The following is a 24,199-nucleotide window of genomic DNA, read 5'->3' on the forward strand; positions in this document are numbered from 1 at the left end:
CTATGCTTCCAAGGAACACTGAGGTACTGGAGGTGTAGTGCATCGGGAGAAGTTATGAAACCTCGGTGTCCCTCCTTAGACCTTGCCCTTTGCATTTCCTCCTTTCTAATAAACAGGAAGTATGTTTTATCTGAGTTCTGTGAGTCATTCTTGCAAATTGTCAAACCTGAGGGCAGGGACATGGAATACCCAAATTTGTAACCAAAGTGGACAGAAGTGCGGGTAGCCTGGGGATCTAGGATTTATAAGTGGTGTTGGAAGTGAGATACCACTTCAGGCAGAGTGGGCCAGAGTTCTTAAACCTGTGGAGTCTGATGGTAACTATTCTGCATTACTGTCAGAATAAGATTGAACTGTGGATGCCCTGTTGGTATCGGAATTGGAAAATAAGTGACATAAGAAATATCATCTGGTATAACATATTTTAGCAGTATTCAACATTTAGAATTACAAAGAAATAATAAATTCATATTTTGTCCTTTCATTATTCCATATTGATATTTTCTGAGGTATCTAATAATGCAATCTGATGAAAATATGGGCAGCTAACTTTATGCAATTCAAAATCAAAACATTAATTTTTTTCCATCATAGTAAATAAATCAAGTATACACTGTTAAATGAAATAATAAGACTTCTTGAAAAGAATACAAACAGATACACAAATTGAACAGATATGTAACACTGAACAAATTTATGTAAGTTTATTTTTAGAATGTATGTGCATGAAATCAGATTGTACACAATAGACCAAAGGTTAACCAGAGACCAACAGAGTCATATAAAAATAATTTAAAGGAAACTGTATTGACTTTTTAAAACTAAGGCAAGTGAAATGTGGGCTCAGAATTATGTGGGTTCAGAATTAAAACTTTTATGTAACTTCTGGTCACTGTATAAAGGGAGAATATGAACATCAAATTTTTGACTATTACTGTACAAAAGAGAAACCAAATGCTTTCCAACTTGCAGTAAAATTAATTCCTCTAATACAAGACCATTAAGTCTTATATTAGTCACTTATATAAAGTCACTGACAAGTTATTTAAATCCTAGAATATTTTCTCAATGTAAATTTTGGAACATTCTGAATACTTTATAAACCTTCTTTTCTGTCTTTGGAAAAACACTGAAATTCCAAGAAATTTCTGTTGCTCTAATTTTCAGAGGTTAAAATAACAAACCAAATGTATTTTTCTAGGTTAAGGTAATTCAGGTACAGTGGAACTAAAGGAAAACGCGTAACTTTAATAAAACCAAATGTGTTATAGAAAAGACAAGTCATAAAGTTAAACAAAAATATAAAACTTTTGGGTTGGCCCAAAGGTTAGTTCAGGTTCTTTCATAACATTATAGAAAAACCCAAACAAACTTTTTGGCCAACCCAATACTATTAGAATCAGTTGTACAGGTTTAGTACAAGAGAAACTATGTTAAAAATTTCACTGGAAAAGAAACCTTAAAGCCTTTCCTCTCTCCTGCAGTTTAAAAAGTACATCATACTCTAATTACTCAACAATTATTAACAGGGCGATCTGGTTAATTTTTATACTTGCCAATGTGTTCACGGGCTATAATAAGCCTTTGAATTTGTGCTGTACCTTCATAAATCTGGAAAAAAAAAGTGGGTTAAATATATTTCACATGTAAGTCCTCAGTATTTTAAACAGTACTCTAAACTCCATTCCAATACTAAACTGAATCAAACCATACATGCAGTCTATAATCTACAGTGATTCTGAAACCTGATTTTCTGAAAACCATGAAAATACATAATTTTCTAAAGATTAGTTAAAATTATTATAAGAACACTACCAAAATTTTGTAGAACAGTCTTAAAAGGATATTAACTTTCAAAAAGTATTTGGAAAATCTAAAGTTTAACGTTGCTGAAATATTTAACCAACTTTTTTGAGCTGTTTTAGCTAGTTGTCACCTTCAGTCATTTTCTATTCTTACTCTCAAACCTAACTTTTATTTTTTGTTCCTAAGGAACTGAGTTGCTAATAAAAAAAGATGCCGGAAGGATTTGCATTGTTCAGTTAAGTATTCCTAGAAGACAGCCCTGTCTTCCAGTTTAAACTTTTAACTATTTGTTCCGATGTCAGAGAAAAGTAAAAAGGTAATAATTGAAGGCTCCAGGGAAGGGAGAGCATTATCAATTAAACTTGGAACTTTGGATAAGGCACAAATTATGGTCCTCAGCTTTTTCAAATCTAAATTGAAGGGTTGCACTGTCTAAATTTCTCTCTTTAACATTCTATGATTCTACCTCTGGATTTTAAATGACTAGATTTGTCAAATAATTTCCTGGGGATTGAGGGAAGTAATGGAGGAGATACTGGAGTAATTGAGGGAGTAATGGAGGAGATATTGGAGTAATTGAGGGAGTAATGGAGGAGAGAAGCATGGCTTATAAGTACTTAAAATACATATGGCATGAGCATTTATATCTTATTTACTAAATCAACTACTATCTCTAAGTTTTCTTAACCATCAATTTAATTAAGAAGCCATTCTCCTCATGTTTTTTTACCTCCTAAATATGACCTCAAGAGTTGTCAGGTAAGATTCAAAATAAAATAATTTAATTAGTTTAAGTGATATGCAAGCTTTAAGGAGAGCAAAGAGTGGGTTACAATTAGCTAGGATGTTAAGAATTAAAGAAGGGTTATTCAGATAAATCTACATGTCTACACTATTAGCTTTGTTAGCTTGCTCACTCAAGGCATATACTTCAAAGTAACATTCTTCTTTGTGTTAATTAGTTCTAAAAATTTAAGCTCACAGCCACTTATTATGATGATTTATTATTACCTGTGACACAATCTACCATATGACTTATGAATATTATGTTCCTTAAAAATCAACCATAATCATTTTTAACATTACCTGATAGATCTTGGCATCCCTCATTAATTTTTCTACAGGATATTCGGTATTAAATCCATTGCCTCCAAAAATCTGAACAGCATCAGAAGCTAGCTGATTTGCGATATCTCCAGCATATGCCTTTGCAATAGAGGCATAATAGGTATTTCGGTGACCAGAATCAACTTCCCAAGCTGCTCTCTGGTAACTCATTCTAGCTAGTTCAACTTTCATTGCCATTTCAGCCAGCAAAAATGATATTCCTTGGTGCTAGAATTAAACAGGAAAAAAGTTTAAGGATATTTATTAATTTAAAATTATTTCCCCTGAAACTTTTTTTTTGAAACTTTTTTTAACTTTAAAAACTAATTTCAGACTTTTAGAAAGTTACAATCTGCATCCTCCAGTGGTAAATATTACAAAACCATAGTATAATTAACATTGGTAAAATATTATCAGCTAAACTATATACTTTATTCAAATTTGGCCAAGTTTTCCACCAATGTCCTTTCTCTGTTGTAAGATCTCATCCAGGATTCCAACTGTATTTAATTGTTATTTCTTCCTAGTCTTTCCAAAGCTGTTAGGATTCCTCAGTCTCTCCTTCTCTTTCATGACCATTGTGCACTTATGAAGAATACTGATTGGTTATATTTTGTAGAATGTTCCATAGTTTGGGTTTGCATGATGTTTTCTCAGGATTGGAATGAGGTTTTACATTTTTATAAAAATACCGCAAAAATTACATGGATCCTTCTAAGCAGCTCCTGGGATTTTTATTTATTTATTTATTTATTCCATTTATTTTTATTAGTTGGGGGCTAATTACAATATTGTAGTGGTTTTTTGCCATACATTGACATGAATCAGCCATGGATTTACATGTGTTCCCCATCCTGAACCCCCTCCCTCCTCCCTCCCCATCCCATCCCTCTGGGTCATCCCAGTGCACCAGCCCCAAGCACTTGTCTCATGCATCCAAACTAGACTGGTGATCTGTTTCAACTTGATAATATACATGTTTCGATGCTGTTCTCTTAGATCATCCCACCCTTGCCTTCTCCCAGAGTCCAAAAGTCTGTTCTATACATCTGTGTCTCTTTTTCTGTCTTGCATATAGGGTTATCGTTACCATCTTTCTAAATTCCATATAATATGCGCTAGTATACTGTATTGGTGTTTATTTTTCTGGCTTACTTCACTCTGTATAATGGGCTCCAGTTTCATCCATCTCATCAGAACTGATTCAAATGTATTCTTTTTAATGGCTGAGTAATATTCCATGATGTATATGTACCACAGCTTCCTTATCCATTCATCTGCTGATGGGCATCTAGGTTGCTTCCATGTCCTGGCTATTATAAACAGTGCTGCGATGAACACTGGGGTGCATGTGTCTCTTTCAGATCTGGTTTCCTCAGTGTGTATGCCCAGGAGTGGGATTGCTGGGTCATATGGCAGTTCTATTTCCAGTTTTTTAAGGACTCTCCACACTGTTTTCCATAGTGGCTGTATTAGTTTGCATTCCCAGCAGCAGTGTAAGAGGGTTCCCTTTTCTCCACACCCTCTCCAGCATTTATTGCTTGTCGACTTTTGGATAGCAGCCATTCTGAAGGGCGTGTAATGGTACCTCATTGAGGTTTTGATTTGCATTTCTCTGATAATGAGTGATGCTGAGCATCTTTTCATGTGTTTGTTAGCCATCTGTATATCTTTGTTGGAGAAATGTCTGTTTAGATCTTTGGCCCATTTTTTGATTGGGTCATTTATTTTTCTGGAATTGAGCTTCAGGAGTTGCTTGTATATTTTTGAGATTAATCCTTTGTCTGTTTCTTCATTTGCTATTATTTTCTCCCATTCTGAAGGCTGTCTTTTCACCTTGCCTATAGTTTCCTTTGTTGTGCAAAAGCTTTTAAGTTTCATTAGGTCCCATTTGTTTATTTTTGCTTTTATTTCCAATATTCTGGGAGTTGGGTCATAGAGGATCTTGCTGTGATTTATGTCGGAGAGTGTTTTGCCTATGTTCTCCTCTAGGAGTTTTATAGTTTCTGGTCTCACATTTAGATCTTTAATCCATTTTGAGTTTATTTTTGTGTATGGTGTTAGAAAGTGTTCTAGTTTCTTTTACAAGTGGTTGACCAGTTTTCTCATCACCACTTGTTAAAGAGATCGTCTTTTTTTGTGTGTGCTTGCTTCGGATTTTTAAAAGAAAATTGCCATCAGTTCAGTTCAGCTCAGTCGCTCAGTCGTGTCCGACTCTTTGCCACCCCATGAATTGTAGCACGACAGGCCTCCATGTCCATCACCAACTCCCGGAGATTACTCAAACTCATGTCCATTGAGTCTGTGATGCCATCCAACCATCTCATCCTCTGTCGTCCCCTTGTCCTCCTGCCCCCAATCCCTCCCAGCATCAGGGTCTTTTCAAATAAGTCAACTCTTCACATCAGGTGGCCAAAGTATTGGAGTTTCAGCTTCAGCACCAGTCCTTCCAATGAACACCCAGGACTGATCTCCTTTAGGATGGACTGGTTGGATCTCCTAGCAGTCCAAGGGACTCTGAAGAGTCTTCTCCAACACCACAGTTCAAAAGCATTAATTCTTCAGTGCTCAGCTTTCTTCATAGTCCAACACTCACATCCATACATGACTACTGGAAAAACCATAGCCTTGACTAGACAGACCTTTGTTGACAACGTAATGTCTCTGCTTTTTAATATGCTATCTAGGTTGGTCATAACCTTCCATCTAAGGAGTAAGGATCTTTTAACTTCACAGCTGTAATCACCATCTGCAGTGATTTTGGAGCCCCAAAAAATAAAGTCTGTCACTGTTTCCCCATCTATTTGCCATGAAGTGATGGGACCAGATGCCATGATCTTAGTTTTCTGAATGTTGAGCTTTAAGCCAACTTTTTCACTCTCCTCTTTCACTTTCATCAAGAGGCTTATTAGTTCCTCTTCACTCTCTGCCATAAGGGTGGCATCAACTGCATACCTGAGGTTATAGATATTTTTCCTGGCAATCTTGATTCCAGCTTCTGCTTCTTCCAGCCCAGTGTTTCTCATGATGTACTGTGCATATAAGTTAAACAGGCAGGGTGACAATATACAGCCCTAATGTACTCATTTTCCTATCTGGAACCAGTCTGTTGTTCCATGTCCAGTTCTAACTGTTGCTTCCTGACCTGCATACAGGTTTCTCAGGAGGCAGGTCAGGTGGTCTGGTATTTCCAAATAATGTGGCACTGTTATCAGGTGCTGATGGGCAGATGACAAGGACAAATAAAAGATGTTTTTTATCCTCTAGAGGTTCATAATCAAACAGAGAAAGTGTTAGTCACTCAGTTGTGTCCAACTCTTTGTGACCTCATGGACTGTAGCCCACCAGGCTCATCTGTCCATGGCATTCTCCAGGCAAGAATACTGGAATGGTATGCCATGTCCCTCTCCAGAGAATGTCACCAACCCAGGGATTAAACATAGGTCTCTTACATTGCAGGCAGTTTCTTTACCATCTGAGCCACCAGGGAAGCCTAATCAACTCGGAGACTTAGACAAATATTTTCAATAGGAGACAGTAAGTCATCTGTGAGTTATATGGCCAAGATATGTTATAGAATGGAACTATGTCCACCATACCTTGATATGTGAAAGTTTCAAATATGAAGTATGCTTACAAGTTCGGAAGAATATATTCTTGACCCCAAAAAAGCAGAGTACACATTCTATTTAAAGAGTTAATAAAACATTCTATATGATAGATAACATGTCAGACCACAAAAAAAGTCTCAATGGTTGAAATCATGTCAAATGCCTTTTCTGACCACAGTGGTAGAAACTATAAATCAAAAACAGAAACAATCCTGCAAAAAACACAATAAATGTGGAATGTAAACAACATTCTATTTAAATAAAAAACAACAATGGATCTCTTAAGAAATCAAAGAGGAAATTAAAAAAAAACCTGGAGACAAATGAAAACAGAAACATAATACTCCAAAATCTATGGGGCATAACAAAGCAGTTCTAAGATGGAAGTTTATGGCAATTCAGGCCTTCCTCAAGGATTAAATGAATTAATGCATGGAATACTATTTGTTGAGAAGTTCACAGTGAAAAATATCATAAGTGCTAGAAGTATAAAGGTTTCCAAAATAGAAATTTACTTCTTGTGTGGAGCTTACATGCTAGTGAGGCAGTAAAGAAAGACAGTAGACAAAAGCATACATGATACAATGTTGGGCAGTGCTAAGAGCTATGAAGAAAAAAAGTGAGATCTTCCCAGGTGGCACTAAGTGGTAAAGAATCAGCCTGCCAATGTGACAGACACAAGCGATACAGGTTCGATCCCTGGGTCGGGAAGATCCCCTGGAGTAGGAAATGGCAACCCACTCCAGTATTCTTGCCTGGAAAATCCCATGGACAGAGGAGCCTGGCAGGCTACAGTCCATGGCATCACAAAGAGTCAGACACGACTGAGCACACACACATCAGTCACAGTCATCATTATATCAAGTGTTTCAGGTGTTATTTTACAAAGGGTAATCAAGGGTACATTCTTTAATGAAATGAATGAGGAAGTGGATATCTGCCGGGAGAAGTAAATGTAAAAACAACAACAAAAGGTCAGTGTAGATGATAGAAGATCAGTGCAAGTACTCTGGATTTTGATCTGAGTGTGATGAGAAGATACTGAAAGAATTTTGAGCATAAGGTGGTTAAAAAAGGAGATATAAGTATATTTCTTTCTAAGTATATCTTATTTCAGTCTCAAGTCCCAAATAGTATTTCTCCTCATCCATTTTCCCACCAAGAAATGGAAATCATGGGGAAAAGATATTGCCTACTAGCAATAATAATCAATACAAATAATAGTTACTCACAAGGGATTCTTTCATATCATCCCAAACTACTCCACCTTTAACCTGGATGGAGGATTTTGACTAGACAAAGGAATAGGCAATTATTGCCTACTATTAAGAGATTTTATCATCCAGTAATTTGTTATCAGTGTTCCTAGTTTTACTTAATTGATAAGAAAAAGTACCATCCTCTGTTTTTGTCAGTTTTCTTTACCCACAGCAAATTAAGCACTATGAGGATAGTGACACAGTGTTCTCCTGAAGAGAGAAGTAGTTATAACAACAATGATAAACATGGGAGTGAACAGGAGAGCTATGATTAGAATACTATACTCAATAATGTCCCTTAAAACAAAACTAAAAAAAAAAAACCCAATCTTATTTTTTTAAGTAACAGACCAAAGCTATGTATAAATCAGCTGCTTAATATCTCCTTTGTTTAGCTTAGAAAAGTAGTAAGCAAAAACACAGACTTACTATACTTAACAGTAAGAGCCATGAGGCAAAAATATCATTCTGCAGATGGCAAAAATACAAAAAAGAATCTTTAGAGTCTGTAAGAAAAGGAACATAAAAGATTCCATTTTGAGTTGAAAATAGCCAGAAGAATATCAGACAGTTGGTGAGAAGGACCTGAAAATGATGTTATCTGTTTATGATTAAACTAAACTAATATTTAATAATAAGCATACATTTCACTAATCTGTATACATATAGCTCTGGTGACATAAATGAGCTAATATAGACTCTCTTTCTGTCCACAAACACAAAGAAATGCTTGATTTAAAAACAAAACAAGGGGACTTCCCTCGTGTCTCAGTGGTAAAGAATCTGCCTGCTAATGCAGGAGACATGGGTTTAATCCCTGGTCCAGGTAGATCCCTCATGCCATGGAACAACTAACCAAGTGTGCCACAAATATTGGGCCTGAGCTCTCAAGCCCAGGAGCTGCAACTATTGAGCCCATGTGCCAACTGATGAAACCTCTGCCACGCAACAAGAGAAGTCACTCCAATGAAAAGCCCGCTCACCACAACTGATAGAATAGACCCTGCTCACTGCAACGAGAGAAAAGCTCACAAGTAGAGCAACAAAGACCCAACACAGCCAATAAATAAAGTTATTTAAAAAATAAAAGCAAAATAAAATAACTCAAAGGAAAGAAACAAATCTCCAAGGGCCTCCAAAAATTTAATTCTGATTGAGAAGCAATGACATGGGGAAGGAAAAAAATCAGCCTGAGATTTGAGTCTAACATGATAGGAGTTGGAGTTTTAATGAACACAGAACAGGAGATAGATGTGAGAATGAAAAAGATGAGGGGCTGAAATTGAAATTCTCTGCCAATAAGAACTTCTCTTTCCAAAGGAAGAACTAAAAGTCTCAGCTCATCAAGGCAAGAAGACCACAAAGAAGCTTATTTCTTGCCCAAGACTCTGTCTGGGAGATTTAAAAAAGGAATCTCTTTTAAGCATGTAATCAATGTATACAGCTGTGGTATAGGATTTTTACAAGTGGAGAAATTCATGTGGGAAAAACAGCTCTAAGAATACTGAAACCTCTGGGCTACCTGACAAAAGTACAAAAACGTACAAAAACTGGTCTCCTGGATACTTCCACAATGCATTGAAGGAAACTAATGAATGCTGCTGCAGATAAGCTTATAAGCAAAAATTAAGACAGGAAATAACTGGTCATAACAGAGAGATCAGATGCAGTAGACCAAAAAAACAGCCACCCTAAGATGCTGGGAGGGATTGGGGGCAGGAGGAGAAGGGGACGGCAGAGGATGGGATGCTGATGGCATCACCGACTCAATGGGCATGAGTTTGAGTAAACTCTGGGAGTTGGTGATGGACAGGGAGGCCTGGCATGTTGCGATTCATGGGGTGGCAGAGTCGGACATGACTGAGCGACTGAACTGAACTGAAGAACTTGAAATAACAGAAAAAAAATCAGAAAGTGACTATAACTGAAGCTTTATATAGTTAAAAAGATAAAAAAGGAGAAAGAGAAGCTATGTTGAAAAACCAGGCCACCATAAAAGAAAGGGCAGAAATGAAAAAGAACCAAACATAAATTCTATAAATGAAAAAAGTCATTAAATGGATTGAAGAGGAGATTAGACATAGGGTTAAAAAAAAAAAAACTGAAAAGCAAATCTGAGAAAGTTATCTAGATTATAGCAAAAATAAATTACATAATTGAGGTTGAGATACAGAAGTGTACTAATCCAAGTTTCATCTATAGAACACAAATTGTTACTGCACTGGTTCATGATACACAAAGTGAGAGTAAGCATTTGTAACAATTTGATAGTGTTGTGACTTTCGTATATTTTAAAAAAATAATGGTCCACAGTAGACTGAAAATTAAAACCTATCTTCCACCAGACAGTTGAGAACCACTGACACACAGGGATAGAAATAGGGAGCATCCCCTGTGCAACCAATAGTTATAGGAGTTACAGAAGAGAATACAGACAATGGGGAAGCATAAATGTTTGAAAAGATAATATTAAAAAGTTCTTGAGAATTGCCTGGCAATCCAGTGGTTAAGACTCTTGAGTTTTCACTGCCCCAAGGGCCCAGGTTCAATCCCTGGTTGGGGAATTAAGATCCCACAATACATGCTGCATGGCCAAAAAACAACAGTAACAAATAGTACTAAAATTATTTGATTATTTGATAAGCAAGAAGACATGAGAAGTAACATGGATTAACAGCATGAAATGGAACCCTGGATCTCTGATTTCTAAATTGTATGTCCTTGGACAAATTATTTATTCTAAACTGCAGCTTCCTGGTCTTTAATGGAAATTGTAGTATAAACAAAAAATAGTGTACTGATGGAATTAGATAATACAGGCAGTTAAATATCAGCTGTTCTTTTTCTTCTTAATTAACATAAATCCCAAAGCAGATAACAGATATTAATAGTAGCAGCATCTAAGCAGCGTCTTGGGACTTACCTGGTGGTCCAGAGGCTAAGACTCCACATTCCCAATGCAAGGGGCTGGAGTTCAATCCCTGGTCAGATAATTAGATCCTACATGCTGCAACTAAGACCTGGTGCAGCCAAATAAATTTTTATATATACATATACATATATGCAAAGGTATTCTTAAAACCCACCCTGACACTTCCACTTCACATTATCTTCTTGCTACCAAAGCAGAAATAAACTATTTTTTATTTAAAAGATAGTTTTCAAATCTTAAGTGAAAATGAATGGCTTTACATTTAATAAAACAAGTATAGTATTAAAATTACCTCTATAAGCAGCTTTCCAAAAGTTTTTCTCTCCAGGGCATACTTGGTAGCTTCATCCAAAGCTCTCTGTGCTAGTCCCACAGCACCAGCTGCTACCTAGCAATACATTTTACAAAGCGGAAGTTCATGTTGTCTTTAAAACACACACATAATGGCTACTTGCCTAAAATCTAAGTTAAAGTTTGTGCAAAGAGAAGCCGACCTATACCTTAAGGCAATAAAGGATGGGGGAAATGACAAGCATTTAAATTTATATTTTATATGAATTAAAGGTTAATGGAAGGCATTTTTAAGGCACAGGATCATAGCCTAGAGATAAATCATTCTTTCTGTTTAACAGGGGAAAGCTTCTCATGGGAAATATTCTTAGTGAGGCAAGAGGAATGAGTACTCATTAGCAGGAATGATTAAATTAAGTGTGAAATGCTTTTTTGTAAATCTAACAACTATAGTAATTTTGCTTTTATTAAAATAATTTCTGTAATAGCAAGAATGTTGAAGAATTCTAAAAAAAAAAACCAAAATCCCTCCATCTTTAATAAAAGCAGATATTTAAAAAGAAATACAGACCAAGCAAACAATGTTAAAATAAAACTATTCAATATAATAAATGAAAACTTCTATAAAGGTTATTAAGTCATCTTACTTACTGGTGGTCTGGTTTTATCAAATGCTCCCATTGCAATTTTGAAACCAGCTCCCTCACCAATTAAAACATTTTCCTTAGGCACTCTCACATCTTCAAAGACAATTCCTCTTGTATCTGAACATCGCTGGCCCATATTTAATTCCTAATAAGGAAAACAATACATAGTATGAAACATACTTTGAGCTAGCATAAATTCTTGCTTTAAGCACTGTTAAAGACTTTAAAATTTTCTGCAATTGCCTTATATGGAGGTGGACAAACTATGGCCTGCAAGGCCTATTTTCTAAATATAGCTTTACAGAACTACAATCACACTTATTCATTTACATATTCTCTGTGGCTACTTTCTTGCTACAACGGCAGAACTGAGTATTTGTGACAAAGATCATGTGGCCCTCAAAATCTAAAATACTTAAGTATGCTACATCTTTAAAAAAAAAAGTTTGTGATACCCTCATCTAAAACAACGTTTCACAAACTCTGAAACTGTTGACTACAAATTGTCACTTACCTGTCAATGACAAATGGCACTTGCTGAGAGCATCTGCCAGTGACTGAATAAGGGCAGTCGCCATTTGCCTTTGCAGAGACTGAACCCTGTGCTGCTGCAGCTGCTGACCTTCAACACCTCCTGAGGGAGTTCAGGGTGGAATGAGGCACTCTGTGCTCCAGGGTATCTGGCAGAACAGGTCTTTAGATCTGTGCTATGTGCTAAGTCATTCAGTCATGTCTGATTCTTTGCAACCCCATGGACTGGACTGTAGCCCGCCAGGCTCCTCTGCCCATGGGGATTCTCCCGGCAAGAATACTTAAGTGGGTAGCCTATCCCTTCACTAGGGGATCTTCCTGACCTAGGAATTGAACCCGGGTCTCCTGCATTGCAGGTGGATTCTTTACCAGCTGAGCTACCAGGGAAGCCCTGGTAAAGAACTCCCAGTTCTTTAGATAGTTGGATATTTTCAGGAACTGATTTCATGATCCCACAGACTCTCCTGGGAAACGTAACAGTTTAAGCCACTCCTCCCTCCCATTTCCCTCTGGTGGCTCAGACATTAAAGAATCTGCCCACAATACAGGAGACCTGGGTTTAATCCCTGAGTCAAGATCTCGTGGAGAAGGGAATGGTTAGAAAATCACTAAATCCCTTCATGGTGACATTAGCTTCTTGGGACTAGCAGAAAACCTTCTGTAAAGTAAGCACTTGATTGCACTGAACTCCCCCTTCACCAAAATCTTATATATTAACGTTCCCTGACTGCCTCTTTGGAGCAGTCTCTCAGAACTATCTGAGGTGCTGTCTCACAGGCTGCAGCCCTCATTTTGCCCCAAATAAAACTTAACTCACAACTCTCAAGTTGTTCATCTTCTTTAGTCAACAAAACCAACAGTAGTCTAAAGTCTACATGTACATATTACCCACAAAGACAGATTTCATTGTATGTTTGAAGACTATCTTTTTACCACAAATGTCAATAAAAGCATTTAACATAATTTGCTTTGGAACATTTAATTTTAGTTTAATAGAGCTAGCAATGTACTGAGTAAAAGTTGAACTTCTATTAACATTTATCTCCACCTCTGAGAATTAGGTGTTCTGGCATAGAATTTACATATAGAAAAATTAACTCTTGTAACACATACATTTCTAATAGTTTAGACAGATGTATATGTGTTAACTATTACCACAATGAAGATACTTCAGCATGCCTAAAAGTTCCCTTGTACTCTCTTAGTCAATTCCCTTACTCTACTCCCAATCCCAAGAAATCACAAATCTGATTTTGTCCATAAGTTTTTCCTTTTCCAGAATGTCATATAAATGGAATAAGGTCATCCTTCTGTATCTGACTTTTCATTTAGCAGAGTGCTTTTAAGATTCATCCATGTTGCTGCTGATCAGTATTTCAGAGTAGCATTCCCCTATATGGATGTACCATATATCCTTTATCTACTCACCAGCTGATGGACATTCCCCACTGCCCTGCCACTCCCAAGTTTTCAGCAATTATAAATAAAGCTGCTATAAACATAGGTCCTTGTTTTTATTTCTCTTGGATAAATATTTAGGAGTGTTGAGTATGTGGTAAGTGCTTGTTTAACTTGATAAGAAATTGCCAGGGACATGAAAAGATATTTATCATCACTAATTATTAGAGAAATGGCAATGTAAACTACAATGGGTACCTCACACTGGTCAGAACGGCCATCATTAAAAAGTCTACAAATAAACTGACACAGCCACTATGGAAAACGGTATGGAGATTCCTTAAAAAACTAGGAACAAAACCACCATATGACCCAGCAATCCCACTCCTAGGCATATACTCTGAGAAAACTAAAACTGAGAAAGAATACACATGTATTCCATTGTTCATTTTCTGCACTATTCACAATAGCTAGAACATGGAAGCAACCTAGATGTTCATCACAGATGAATGGATAAAGTTGTGGTACATATACACAATGGAATATTACTCAGCCATAATAAGGAACACATTTGAGTCAGTTCTAATGAGATGGATGAACCTGCAGCCCATTATACAGAGTGAAATAAGTCAGAAAGAGAAAGATAAATACTGTATACTAATGCATATACACAGAATCTAGAAAAGTGGTACTGAAGAATCAGCAGTGGAGAAACAGACATAGAGAACAGACTTATGGACATGAAGAAAGGTGAGGAGAGGGTGAGATGTATGCAGAGTGACAAGGAAACTTACATTACCATATGAAAAATAGATAGCCAAGGGGCATTTCTTGTATGTCTCAGGAAACTCAAACAGGGGCTCTGTATCAACCTAGAGGGGTGGGATGTGGAGGGAAGTGGGAGGGAGGTTCAAAAGGGAGGGGATATATGTATACCTATGGCTGATTCAGGCTGAAGTTTGACAGAAAACAACAAAATTCTGTAAAGCAATTATCCTTCAATTAAAAAATAAATAAAAGTCTACAAATAATGCTGGAGAGGGTGTGAAGAAAAGGAACCCTCTTACATTGTTGATGGGAATATAAATTGGTGCTACCACTATGTAAAGCAGTATGAAAGCAAAAACGTTAGTCATTCAGTTGTGTCCAACTCTTTGCAACCCATAACCCACCAGGCTCCTCTGTCCATGGAATTCTCCAGGCAAGAATACTGGAGTGGATAGCCATTCCCTTCTCCAGGGGCTCTTCCAGATACAGGGACTGAACCTGGGTCTCCTGCATTGCAGGCAGATTCCTTACCATCTAAGCCACCAGGGAAGCCCAGAAAACAGTATGGAGGTTCTTGAAAAAAACAAAAATAGGGTTACCATATGATCCAACAATTCCACTCTTGGACAAAACTATAATTTGAAAAGATACATGTACCCCTATGTTACTAGTGGCACTATATACAATAGGTGAGACATGAACCCAACCTAAATGTCCATCGACAGATGAATGGATAAAGAAGATGTGGTATATACACACAATTGAATATTCCTCAGCCATAAAAAGAATGAAATAATGCCATTTGCAATAACTTAGATGGTCTTAGAGATTATCATACTAAGTGAAGTAAGTTAGAAAAAGGAAGGCAAATACAATATGATATCACCTATATACGGAATCTTGGAATAGGAAATAGCAACTCACTCCAGTATTCTTGCCTGGAAAATCTTATGGACAAAGGAGCCTGGCAGGCTATAGTTCATGGGGGTCACAAGAGTTGGACGTGACTGAGCACATATGTGCAATCTAAAATACATGACAAATGAACCTAACTACAAGACAGCACAGACTCCCAGACACAGAGAACAGACTTGTGGTTACCAAGGCGGGTGGTGAGAGAGGGAAGGATTCATTCAGAGTTTGGGATTAGCAGATGTAAACTAATATATACAGAATGGATAAACAACAAGGCCCTACTATATAGCACAGGGAACTGCATTCAATATCCTGTGATAAACCATAATGGAAAAGAATATGAAAAATATATATATATAACTGAATCACTCTTCTGTACAGCAGAAATTAACCCAACATTATAAATCAACTATACTTCAATTATATATATATATTTAGTATATATATATATTTATATATGAAAAAAGAAATTGCCAAGATAGTTATATCCCCTCAGTGTTTTAAAAATTTTCAAACCAACAGAAGAATTGCAAGAGGAGTAAAATGAATACCTATATATCTTTGCTAGATTCACCAATTTTGGCATATTTGCTTTATTTCTGTGTTTTGTATGTGTGTATAACTATTAGCTATAGCATTATTTGTTGAATTATTTGAGAGGAAGTTGTAGATACCATGACCCTTTTTAAGAAAAAAATATAATCTGGTTTTTAATAAGCAGCATGAGAAGCAGGAGCAATGGGAATATAGGCAAACTGTAAACATATAGAATTGTATATGCATACAAATTATATACAATTTGGCCACTCTTTCAAATGACTTGAAATGACTATTCTCAACTTAAAAATCTTCAGGAAGGATTATTTTACCTTATAACATCAAATGCAGCTTTATTTCTATTGCAACTTAATACAAACAAAATGTTTTCAATAAAGGAAACTGAAATTAGTAATTTTTAAATTTATAGTTAAAACAATATTGGAGGCATTAGTCACTATAAGTACACATTTACCTTTCTTCCAATCTGTACTCCTGGAGTGTCTGCTTCCACAATAAAGCCAGTAAAGGCTTTACTAGCAGGAGCCTTAGGATCCGGATCAGAACGAGCCAATAAAAAATACCTAATAAACATGATGATAAAGATAATGGTATCAGCAGATAACAACATACAACATATGATGACTCCCATCTCAGTTAATCCTCCCAACAATTGCAATTATTATTATCGCTGTTTTATAGAAGAAATGAAGCATCAGAAAGATTTAAAAGCTTGCCCAGGTCATAATCTTATGATGTGGCAGAGCTAGTATTTTAACCCACATCTACTTCTTCTCTATTAATAATATGGAATTTAACTTTTTGTTGTTTGACAAGTAAAAATGCCTCATATCAAGATAACATAAAGTATGTATGTGTTGGAACTGTCACTTTTTCTTTCCCAAAACTAGTTTAAGTATTTAAGGGACAAGCTATTTAGAAAAGTAGGGCAAATGGGGCTGCCTATGAAGAGCAATGAGATAGAGACCCCCATGGTCTGACTACTGTCCTCTTTATGCAGCAAAATCAGAGTTTCTGTTATAGTTGAATTATTACGAATATCTGCTACATTTTCTCTTCAGAAGAATTTTTCCCAGAAAGATTTAAAAATGCAACATGAGGAGAAAAGGCAAAAACATCCAAATATCCATGTAACCCATGTTCTAAATAGCCTGGAATAGGAGAATTTTAAAAATATTCCTTACACAACAAATTTATTTTCTGTGCTTAAAACTAATAAACTATCACTCATTCTACAGTTTTGCTTAATAGTTTAAAAAAATAGTAAAAACTCTTTTCCAGTTTCATATTTTACCTAATTTGTCTTATTACATGATGAGTTGTACTTAATGAATTCTTACAGTTGTCAAAGTTTCTAATTGCACTGGATTTCTCTCAACTTGTTACACTGTAATTATTTCTTCATTCTTTTATTACTTGATGATATTATGATAACTTAATGATATATAGCAATCCATAATGTTGGACACTCATAAAGTGATGGACATATTTAAAATAGACAGTAAACTCACTCTTGGGAATAATGCTTTCCTTGTCAAAAAATAATGCTGAAAGAGCACACATATATATATTGAATCAGAATTTTTGCAGACAAGGAAGGAAAGATAGTCCATTTTTAGTTTATTATTCCAATCAGCAGAGTCCTTCCTCTATAAGCTTCTATTTATATACTTGTAATGATGAGCAAATACATTTTTCCCATGACAACTTACATATTGGATAGAACAACTATTGAAGTGCTTATCTTTATGCTGAGCTATACTCTACATTTGTCTCACTTTCACCCATTTATTCTAAACTGGCTTTCTGAGGCAAATGTATGAACCTAGTCTTTGTATGAGACATTATTTCAAAAATTTTTAAATTCTTCCAATACAAATCTAACTCCTTTATTCTTTACAGGACATGTTTTCTGCCTTCACCCTAATGAAGAACATTTACTTGCTTCTGAATTTATTCCATTTTGTCAATGCCTGTCTTAAAAAGTGTTTCCTAGAACTGCTACCATTTTTTCCTGCTTGTTTGACGCTATACTTCAGCAAGAAACTACATTCACTTCTTAAAGGCAGATACATCAGACAGTTGATTGCTATTGACCCTTTCTTCATATATTTTTTCACAAATAGTGCTATCAAATATGTTTTCCTTCAACATTTTATATTTATACAAGTGATTTTATAACACTGTTGAACTTCATGTCACTATTTTTGTACTTACATATTTGGGCCTTTTAGATTTTATTAAAGTAAAATTCTGTCCATTCTAAAAGATAATGCTTATTGCTCAGGATTAGAGAAATGTGCTATACCAGTGGCTTTCCTTTTTCCCTCAGAGTCTCAGGGGAATGGTTCCAAGGAGGTTCTGGTGCAGAGAGTAGGTGTTGTGAACCAAGTAGATGGAGCTATAGCTTTCCTAATTAGATTCAACCACAGCAGGTGTTTTTGTTTAATTTTATTTTACAAATTAAACTTCTGAGACAATTTAAAGAAACAACTCAGGACTTAGGACTTTTAAAAATTACTGAATTATTTATAATCTTTTATGGACCATCCAGTTCCATGAATAAAATTTATCTTAATTGTGGTGATTTAATAACAAAGCAAAGGAGAGGGGGAGATTCTGAATATGAAGTAATGAAGAAACAATGTACAGAGATGTTTTAAACAACATACCAATTAGCTTTTCCTCCATTGGTTATCCACATCTTCTGACCATTAATAATATACTCATCTCCTTTCTTTTCTGCTTTGGTTTTTATACCAGCTACATCAGAGCCTGCTACAGGTTCTGTTACACAATAGGCCTTGAATATATGGAAAAAAGGAAATAAATAAATGTTAATTATTAAAATTATGAACATTTAGAACCAGAAAGGTATCTTATTTTTTATATCAATAATTTTAAATATTTTAAAATATGTAAAAATAAAATGTTCTTACAGAATCAAACTGTTTAAATGTAAAAACATTTAATATGTAATTTAAAACTGGATGTAGGATTATTGTTGTTCAGTTGCTAAGTCATATCCAATTCCTTGCAACTCCATGAACTGCAGCACGCTAGGCTTCCCTGTCCTTCACTATGAAGGATACCAATAAACTATGTTAAAAATTAAAATGTTAGGTATCTTCAACCAAGTTAAATTCAATTTCACATGAACTCATTCATTCAAACATGTACTGAGCAGTATCTACTATTTACCAGATTATAAAGGAGGAGATGAAAATATCTTGTCTTCAAAATTTTTACAATTTAACAGTGGAGATGAATACTATAGAATACTATATTGTAATTACATATCTAAGTATTATAGTCACACATAAAGGGCTTAAAAAACTAGTTTTATGTGTCCAGAAAGCTTCCAGAGGTGATGCTTAAATTAAGTCTCAAAAAATGAAAAGGAATACTTAGAGGATAATCAGATTCTATAATATGTATACTCTGCATGTAAAGGAATGGTAGAAAATTAATCTGCGAAGAAAGGAGAGGAACAGATGACAAAGAACACTTTTATTACACTAAGTTAAATTTTTATCTGATAGAAAGAACAAGAGCCTCTTAAGGCTCTCCAACAGAGGTCTGACAAGATGTAAACAGTAGTGGATAAAGGGATCAGTTCAGCTCAGTTCAGTCACTCAGTCGTGTCCAACTCTTTGCCACCCCATGGACTACAGCACACCAGGCCTCCCTGTCCTTCATCAATTCCTGGAGTTTACTCAAACCCATGTCCATTGAGTCAGTGATGCCATCCAACCTCTGTCCTCCTCTTCTCCTGTTGCCTTCAATCTTTCCCAGCATCAGGGTCTTTTCAAATGAGTCAGCTCTTCATATCAGGTGACCAAAGTATTGGAGTTTCAGCTTCAGCATCAGTCCTTCCAATGAATATTGAGGACTGATTTCCTTTAGGATGGACTGGTTGGATCTCCTTGCAGTCCAAGGGACTCTCAAGAGTCTTCTCCAACACCACAGTTCAAAAGCATCAACTCTTCGGCGCTCAGCATTCTTTACAGTCCAGCTCTCACATTCATACATGACTACTGGAAAAACCATAGCCTTGACTAGACAGACCTTTGTTAGCAAAGGAATGTGTCTACTTTTAAATATGCTGTCTAGGTTGGTCATAATTTTTCTTCCAAGGAGCAAACGTCTTTTAATTTCATGGCTGCAGTCACCATCTGCAGTGATTTTGGAGCCCATGAAGATAAAGTCTCTCACTGTTTCCATTGTTTCCCCATCTATTTGCCATGAAGTGATGGGACCGGATACCATGATATTAGTTTTCTGAATGTTGAGCTTTAAGCCAACTTTTTCACTCTCCTCTTTCACTTTCATCAAGAGGTTCCTTAGTTCTTCTTCGCTTTCTGCCATAAGAATGGTGTCATCTGCATATCTCAGGTTATTGATATTTCTCCTGGCAATCTCAATTCCAGCTTGGGCTTCATCCAGCCCAGTGTTTCTCATGATGTACTCTGCATAAAAGTTAAACAAGCAGGGTGACAATATACAGCCTTGACGTACTCCTTTTCCTATCTGGAACCAGTCTGTTGTTCCATGTCCAGTTCTAACTGTTGCTTCCTGACCTGCATACAGATTTCTCAAGAGGCAGGGATGGTGGAAGGCATACAGATTTCACAAGAGGATAAATCGGTGGTGGAAGGGCAAACAATGGGTTGCTGAAGTTCATTCACATTTACTGGGTGATGGGAACTGTGAATAAAAGGCCTAAAGACACAAGTTCCTCACCTTAAGGTACTTAGTCCAAAGAAAGAAACCTTAACAGTTCATTTTAATACAAAGTAGTAAGGGACCATAAGGACATTAGAAATGACTACTTAGACCTATAAAGGGGTGGGAGGTGAGTGATAAGGAGGGTAAAAAGAACACTTTTGGAGGAGATACAATGAATACTCATTGGAGGAGATAAGTCTTGAAGGACAAATAAATGAAGCAAGCAGATCTAGGCACAGAAGAATGAAATAGTATTATGCAGGGCAAAGTACTAGCAGTTCAGGTGTCATTCAGTCAGTAAGTCATGTATGACTCTTTGCAACCCCATGGATTGCAGCACACCAGGCTTCCCTGTCCTTCAGTATCTCCCGGAGTTTGCTCAAATTCATGTCCATTGAGTAGGTGATGCTATCTAACCATCTCATCCTCTGTCACCCTCTTCTCCTTTTGCTTCAATCTTTCCCAGCATCAGGGTCTTTTCCAATGAGTCAGCTCTTGGAATCAGGAAGCCAAAGTACTGGAACTCCAGCTTAAGCATCAGTCCTTCCAATGAATATTCAAGGCTGATTTCCTTTAGGACTGACTGGTTTGATCTCCTTATACTCCAAAGGACTCTTAAGAGTCTTCTCTAGCACCACAATTCAAAGGCATCAATGTATTTATCTTTTTTATCAATTAATTAAGTCTAGCCAAGAAGAATGTCTAAGAGATAAGTCCATGCAGGAAGGTAAAGGTCAGATCTAAATATAGATCATACAGATCATAGCATTAGCACTGTTGATTTACACAAAACTTACTCTTGACTTAAATTGCCAAATCAGTCTCCCCACTGGTGTTAAGGTTTGGTATACTCACCAAATAGCCTATTAAGTCTCCAGTTTAGGGCTTTACCTCTCCCCTGACCTTTACCTTCTTACATGGATTTATCTATTAGACATTCTTCTTGGTGATAAATACCTTAAGCAAAATGTGTCCCAAACAAAACTATTTTCTGTCCGCTCTTCAGAACTACTTCTCATCTAGATTATTGAAAAGTGGCACTAGTGGTAAAGGTTTCACTGGCCAATGGAAGAGATGCTAAAGATGCAGGTTCAATCCCTGGGTTGGGAAGATCTCCTGGAGTAGGGAATGGCAACTCACTCCAGTATTCATGCCTGGAAAATCCCATGGACAGAGGAGCCTGGAGGTTACAATCTACGGGGTCACAAAAAGTCAGACGTGACTGACTACGGTACCTAAAATGAGACTGATGAAACCATTCTTCTCTGTACTTATCACACCATGTTAGAGTACTATATTTAACTCTGCTATTTTTGAGTCACCTTTAAGAAGGTGATGGGACTTTATTGTGAAGAAAAGATGAAAAAAATTGGCTCTAATTAGCTCAGAAAAGATTCACATGATAGCCATAATCAAATACCTGAAGGGTTATATAGGCAAGGGAAAGAATTTGAATTGATAGGAGAAAACTACTATGAAATTATTCAAACATACTGAACACCTATTATGGTATCAGGCAGTGAAATGATAAAAAGAAATGACACAATCCTTTTTCTCAGAAGCACATAATCTAAAAAAGTTTTCTGATGGTCAGAGATACTCCCAAATGAAGCTGTTTCAGGAGGCTGACTCCCAGATATGAAAACATGAGCTAGATGGCCTTTTCACAGATATGTGATAGAGTAAATTCAGATGACACATAAAGTTAACTAGATTACTCTTCTACCTGGAGATTCAAAGATGTTTTCAGCATCATAACAAAATAAAAAGTATTATACAAATGAACTGTTCAGAAAAAACAACACTTTAAAATACCAAAATTTTAAGTATTGGTAACTTTGGGAATTTTTCCCTTGAAATGTGATATTAGACATTTCTCTGGTTTATAATGTATAGTTTTTAGAGCTTATGAAGTATATGGGTTTGTGTGTTTCTATACAAAATGGATGGTTTTTGTCTTATTTGATTGTCACAGAGTAATTTAATTTTATTTTTTTTTTTGGCAGAAGTCACTTTTGCTTCCACTGCAACTTGTGTTCATTACCACACTGTAAGTCAAGAAAATTAGCATTTATTTTTATATAGATATATTAAAATAATATTCTCAAAATAATAAAGATTAATTTCCTTAAAAGATATTAACCTAATATTCTTAAAAGAATATATTAAACTATTAAGATAATGTATTAAAATAATATTCTTTTATTCATAACTATTTATTTATGAAGAATTTATTTTGCATAATTTTATAAATCCTATGACACAATAATACAAATATAATAATACAATTTGGGTAAGGAGATGAGGGTCTACCAGTCTGTTGTGAGCAGGAGCCCAATTTTACTTGCTGTTTTATTCTAAGTTCACCTGGTACACAGTATTTGAAAATTTAGAAGAATGAGAATAGCATTATAAGCTTATTAGTGATGATGCCACCAACTTATTTTTGTAGAGTTTACTAAGTAATTTTGCATTGTTCTCTATTAAATTACTAACTTTTTTTGTCTTACATTCTAAAGGGACTAGAAGGTAGTTTATATAATACATGTTTTTTTAAAAATCACAGTGAAGTGACAGTAAAATAGAAGAATATACTATAACACATGCTTTGAGGTTCAGATAATTATTAACAGAGGACTATAAAATTGGCTCTATGCTCCTTACCAAAACAAAAAAATACTACCTGTAAGTGTAAACTGGCATATAGCAAGGAATTCAGATTATTAAGTGAATGGATGGATGAATGAATGGCAGTTAAAGAGAAACAAAGTTTCCCCTAGTATTAGGTATGAAAGAAATTTGTATATTATATTGCAAAAGGGACACTATGTGAAGAAATTCTTACGAAAACACAAGCACTTTATCTTACTGTATCCTTCCAAGATGTTATATGCCCTATTTTCAGAAGAGATTTCGAAGCTAAGTAACTATATAAGGTCCTGTTACTACTACATTGCCTGAAGCCAGATCTTGGGACCTCAACTTCAGTATTGTTTCAGTTACATTTCAGCTATTAATACTTCCCAGTTCCACTGGAAATGTATGGTTTTATGACAAGAGTTTTCTTTACCACTGTTAGGTTTTTTCAAACACCTCAAAGTTCTTAGACCATGTTTGGGCAAATAAGTTTACTGAAGGTCTTGTCTATGACAAGCTTGTTCCAACAGTCTAATACTTGTTTCTAGCCATCTAATACTGTATATATTTTAGGTATATGCTGTTTAAAATATTTAACCCAATTTTTGAAAAAGAAATATGGTTTCCTATTATTTTAATACATATATACAATAATACAATTAGTTTTGATTTTTGGAAAATTTTTCTGTACTAAGTGGTATTGAAAAATAATTATACAGCTTGTTGCTCTGTGATAACCTAAAGGGGTGGGGTGGAGGGGGTAGGAGGAAGGTCTAAGAGGAAGGGGATATATGCGTTGTGTACATACACCTGATACACTTCATTATACAGCAGAAACTAACACAACACTGTAAAGCAATTATACTCCAATAAGAAGATAATTATAGTGTTACCCTTATTTACTTCTGTTCTCATACCTTCAACAAGAGTATAACTGATCACACGATCTGGTAAGAGATTAAATCTTACAAACATGCCAAAGTAAAACCCAAAGACTTATCTTTTTCTGTA

The 24,199-nt window shown here is 35.8% G+C and overlaps 1 protein-coding gene across 1 annotated transcript in view; it reads right to left on the reverse strand.

Annotated features, from left to right (window-relative positions):
* Positions 1-677: 677 nt before the first annotated feature.
* The window catches only part of ACADM (acyl-CoA dehydrogenase medium chain), a 34,955-nt gene continuing 11,433 nt past the window's right edge, over positions 678-24,199 (reverse strand). The window contains exons 7-12 of the mRNA XM_065910885.1: positions 18,496-18,626; positions 16,278-16,386; positions 11,658-11,798; positions 11,008-11,103; positions 2,893-3,141; positions 678-1,611 (exon numbers count right to left, since the gene is read on the reverse strand). Coding sequence (XP_065766957.1) covers positions 1,540-1,611; positions 2,893-3,141; positions 11,008-11,103; positions 11,658-11,798; positions 16,278-16,386; positions 18,496-18,626 — 798 coding nt within the window. The 3' untranslated portion in view covers positions 678-1,539. The remainder of the gene's footprint in view (positions 1,612-2,892; positions 3,142-11,007; positions 11,104-11,657; positions 11,799-16,277; positions 16,387-18,495; positions 18,627-24,199) is intronic.

Source organism: Muntiacus reevesi, chromosome 1, assembly GCF_963930625.1.
Source record: "Muntiacus reevesi chromosome 1, mMunRee1.1, whole genome shotgun sequence".
NCBI lineage: Eukaryota > Metazoa > Chordata > Mammalia > Artiodactyla > Cervidae > Muntiacus > Muntiacus reevesi.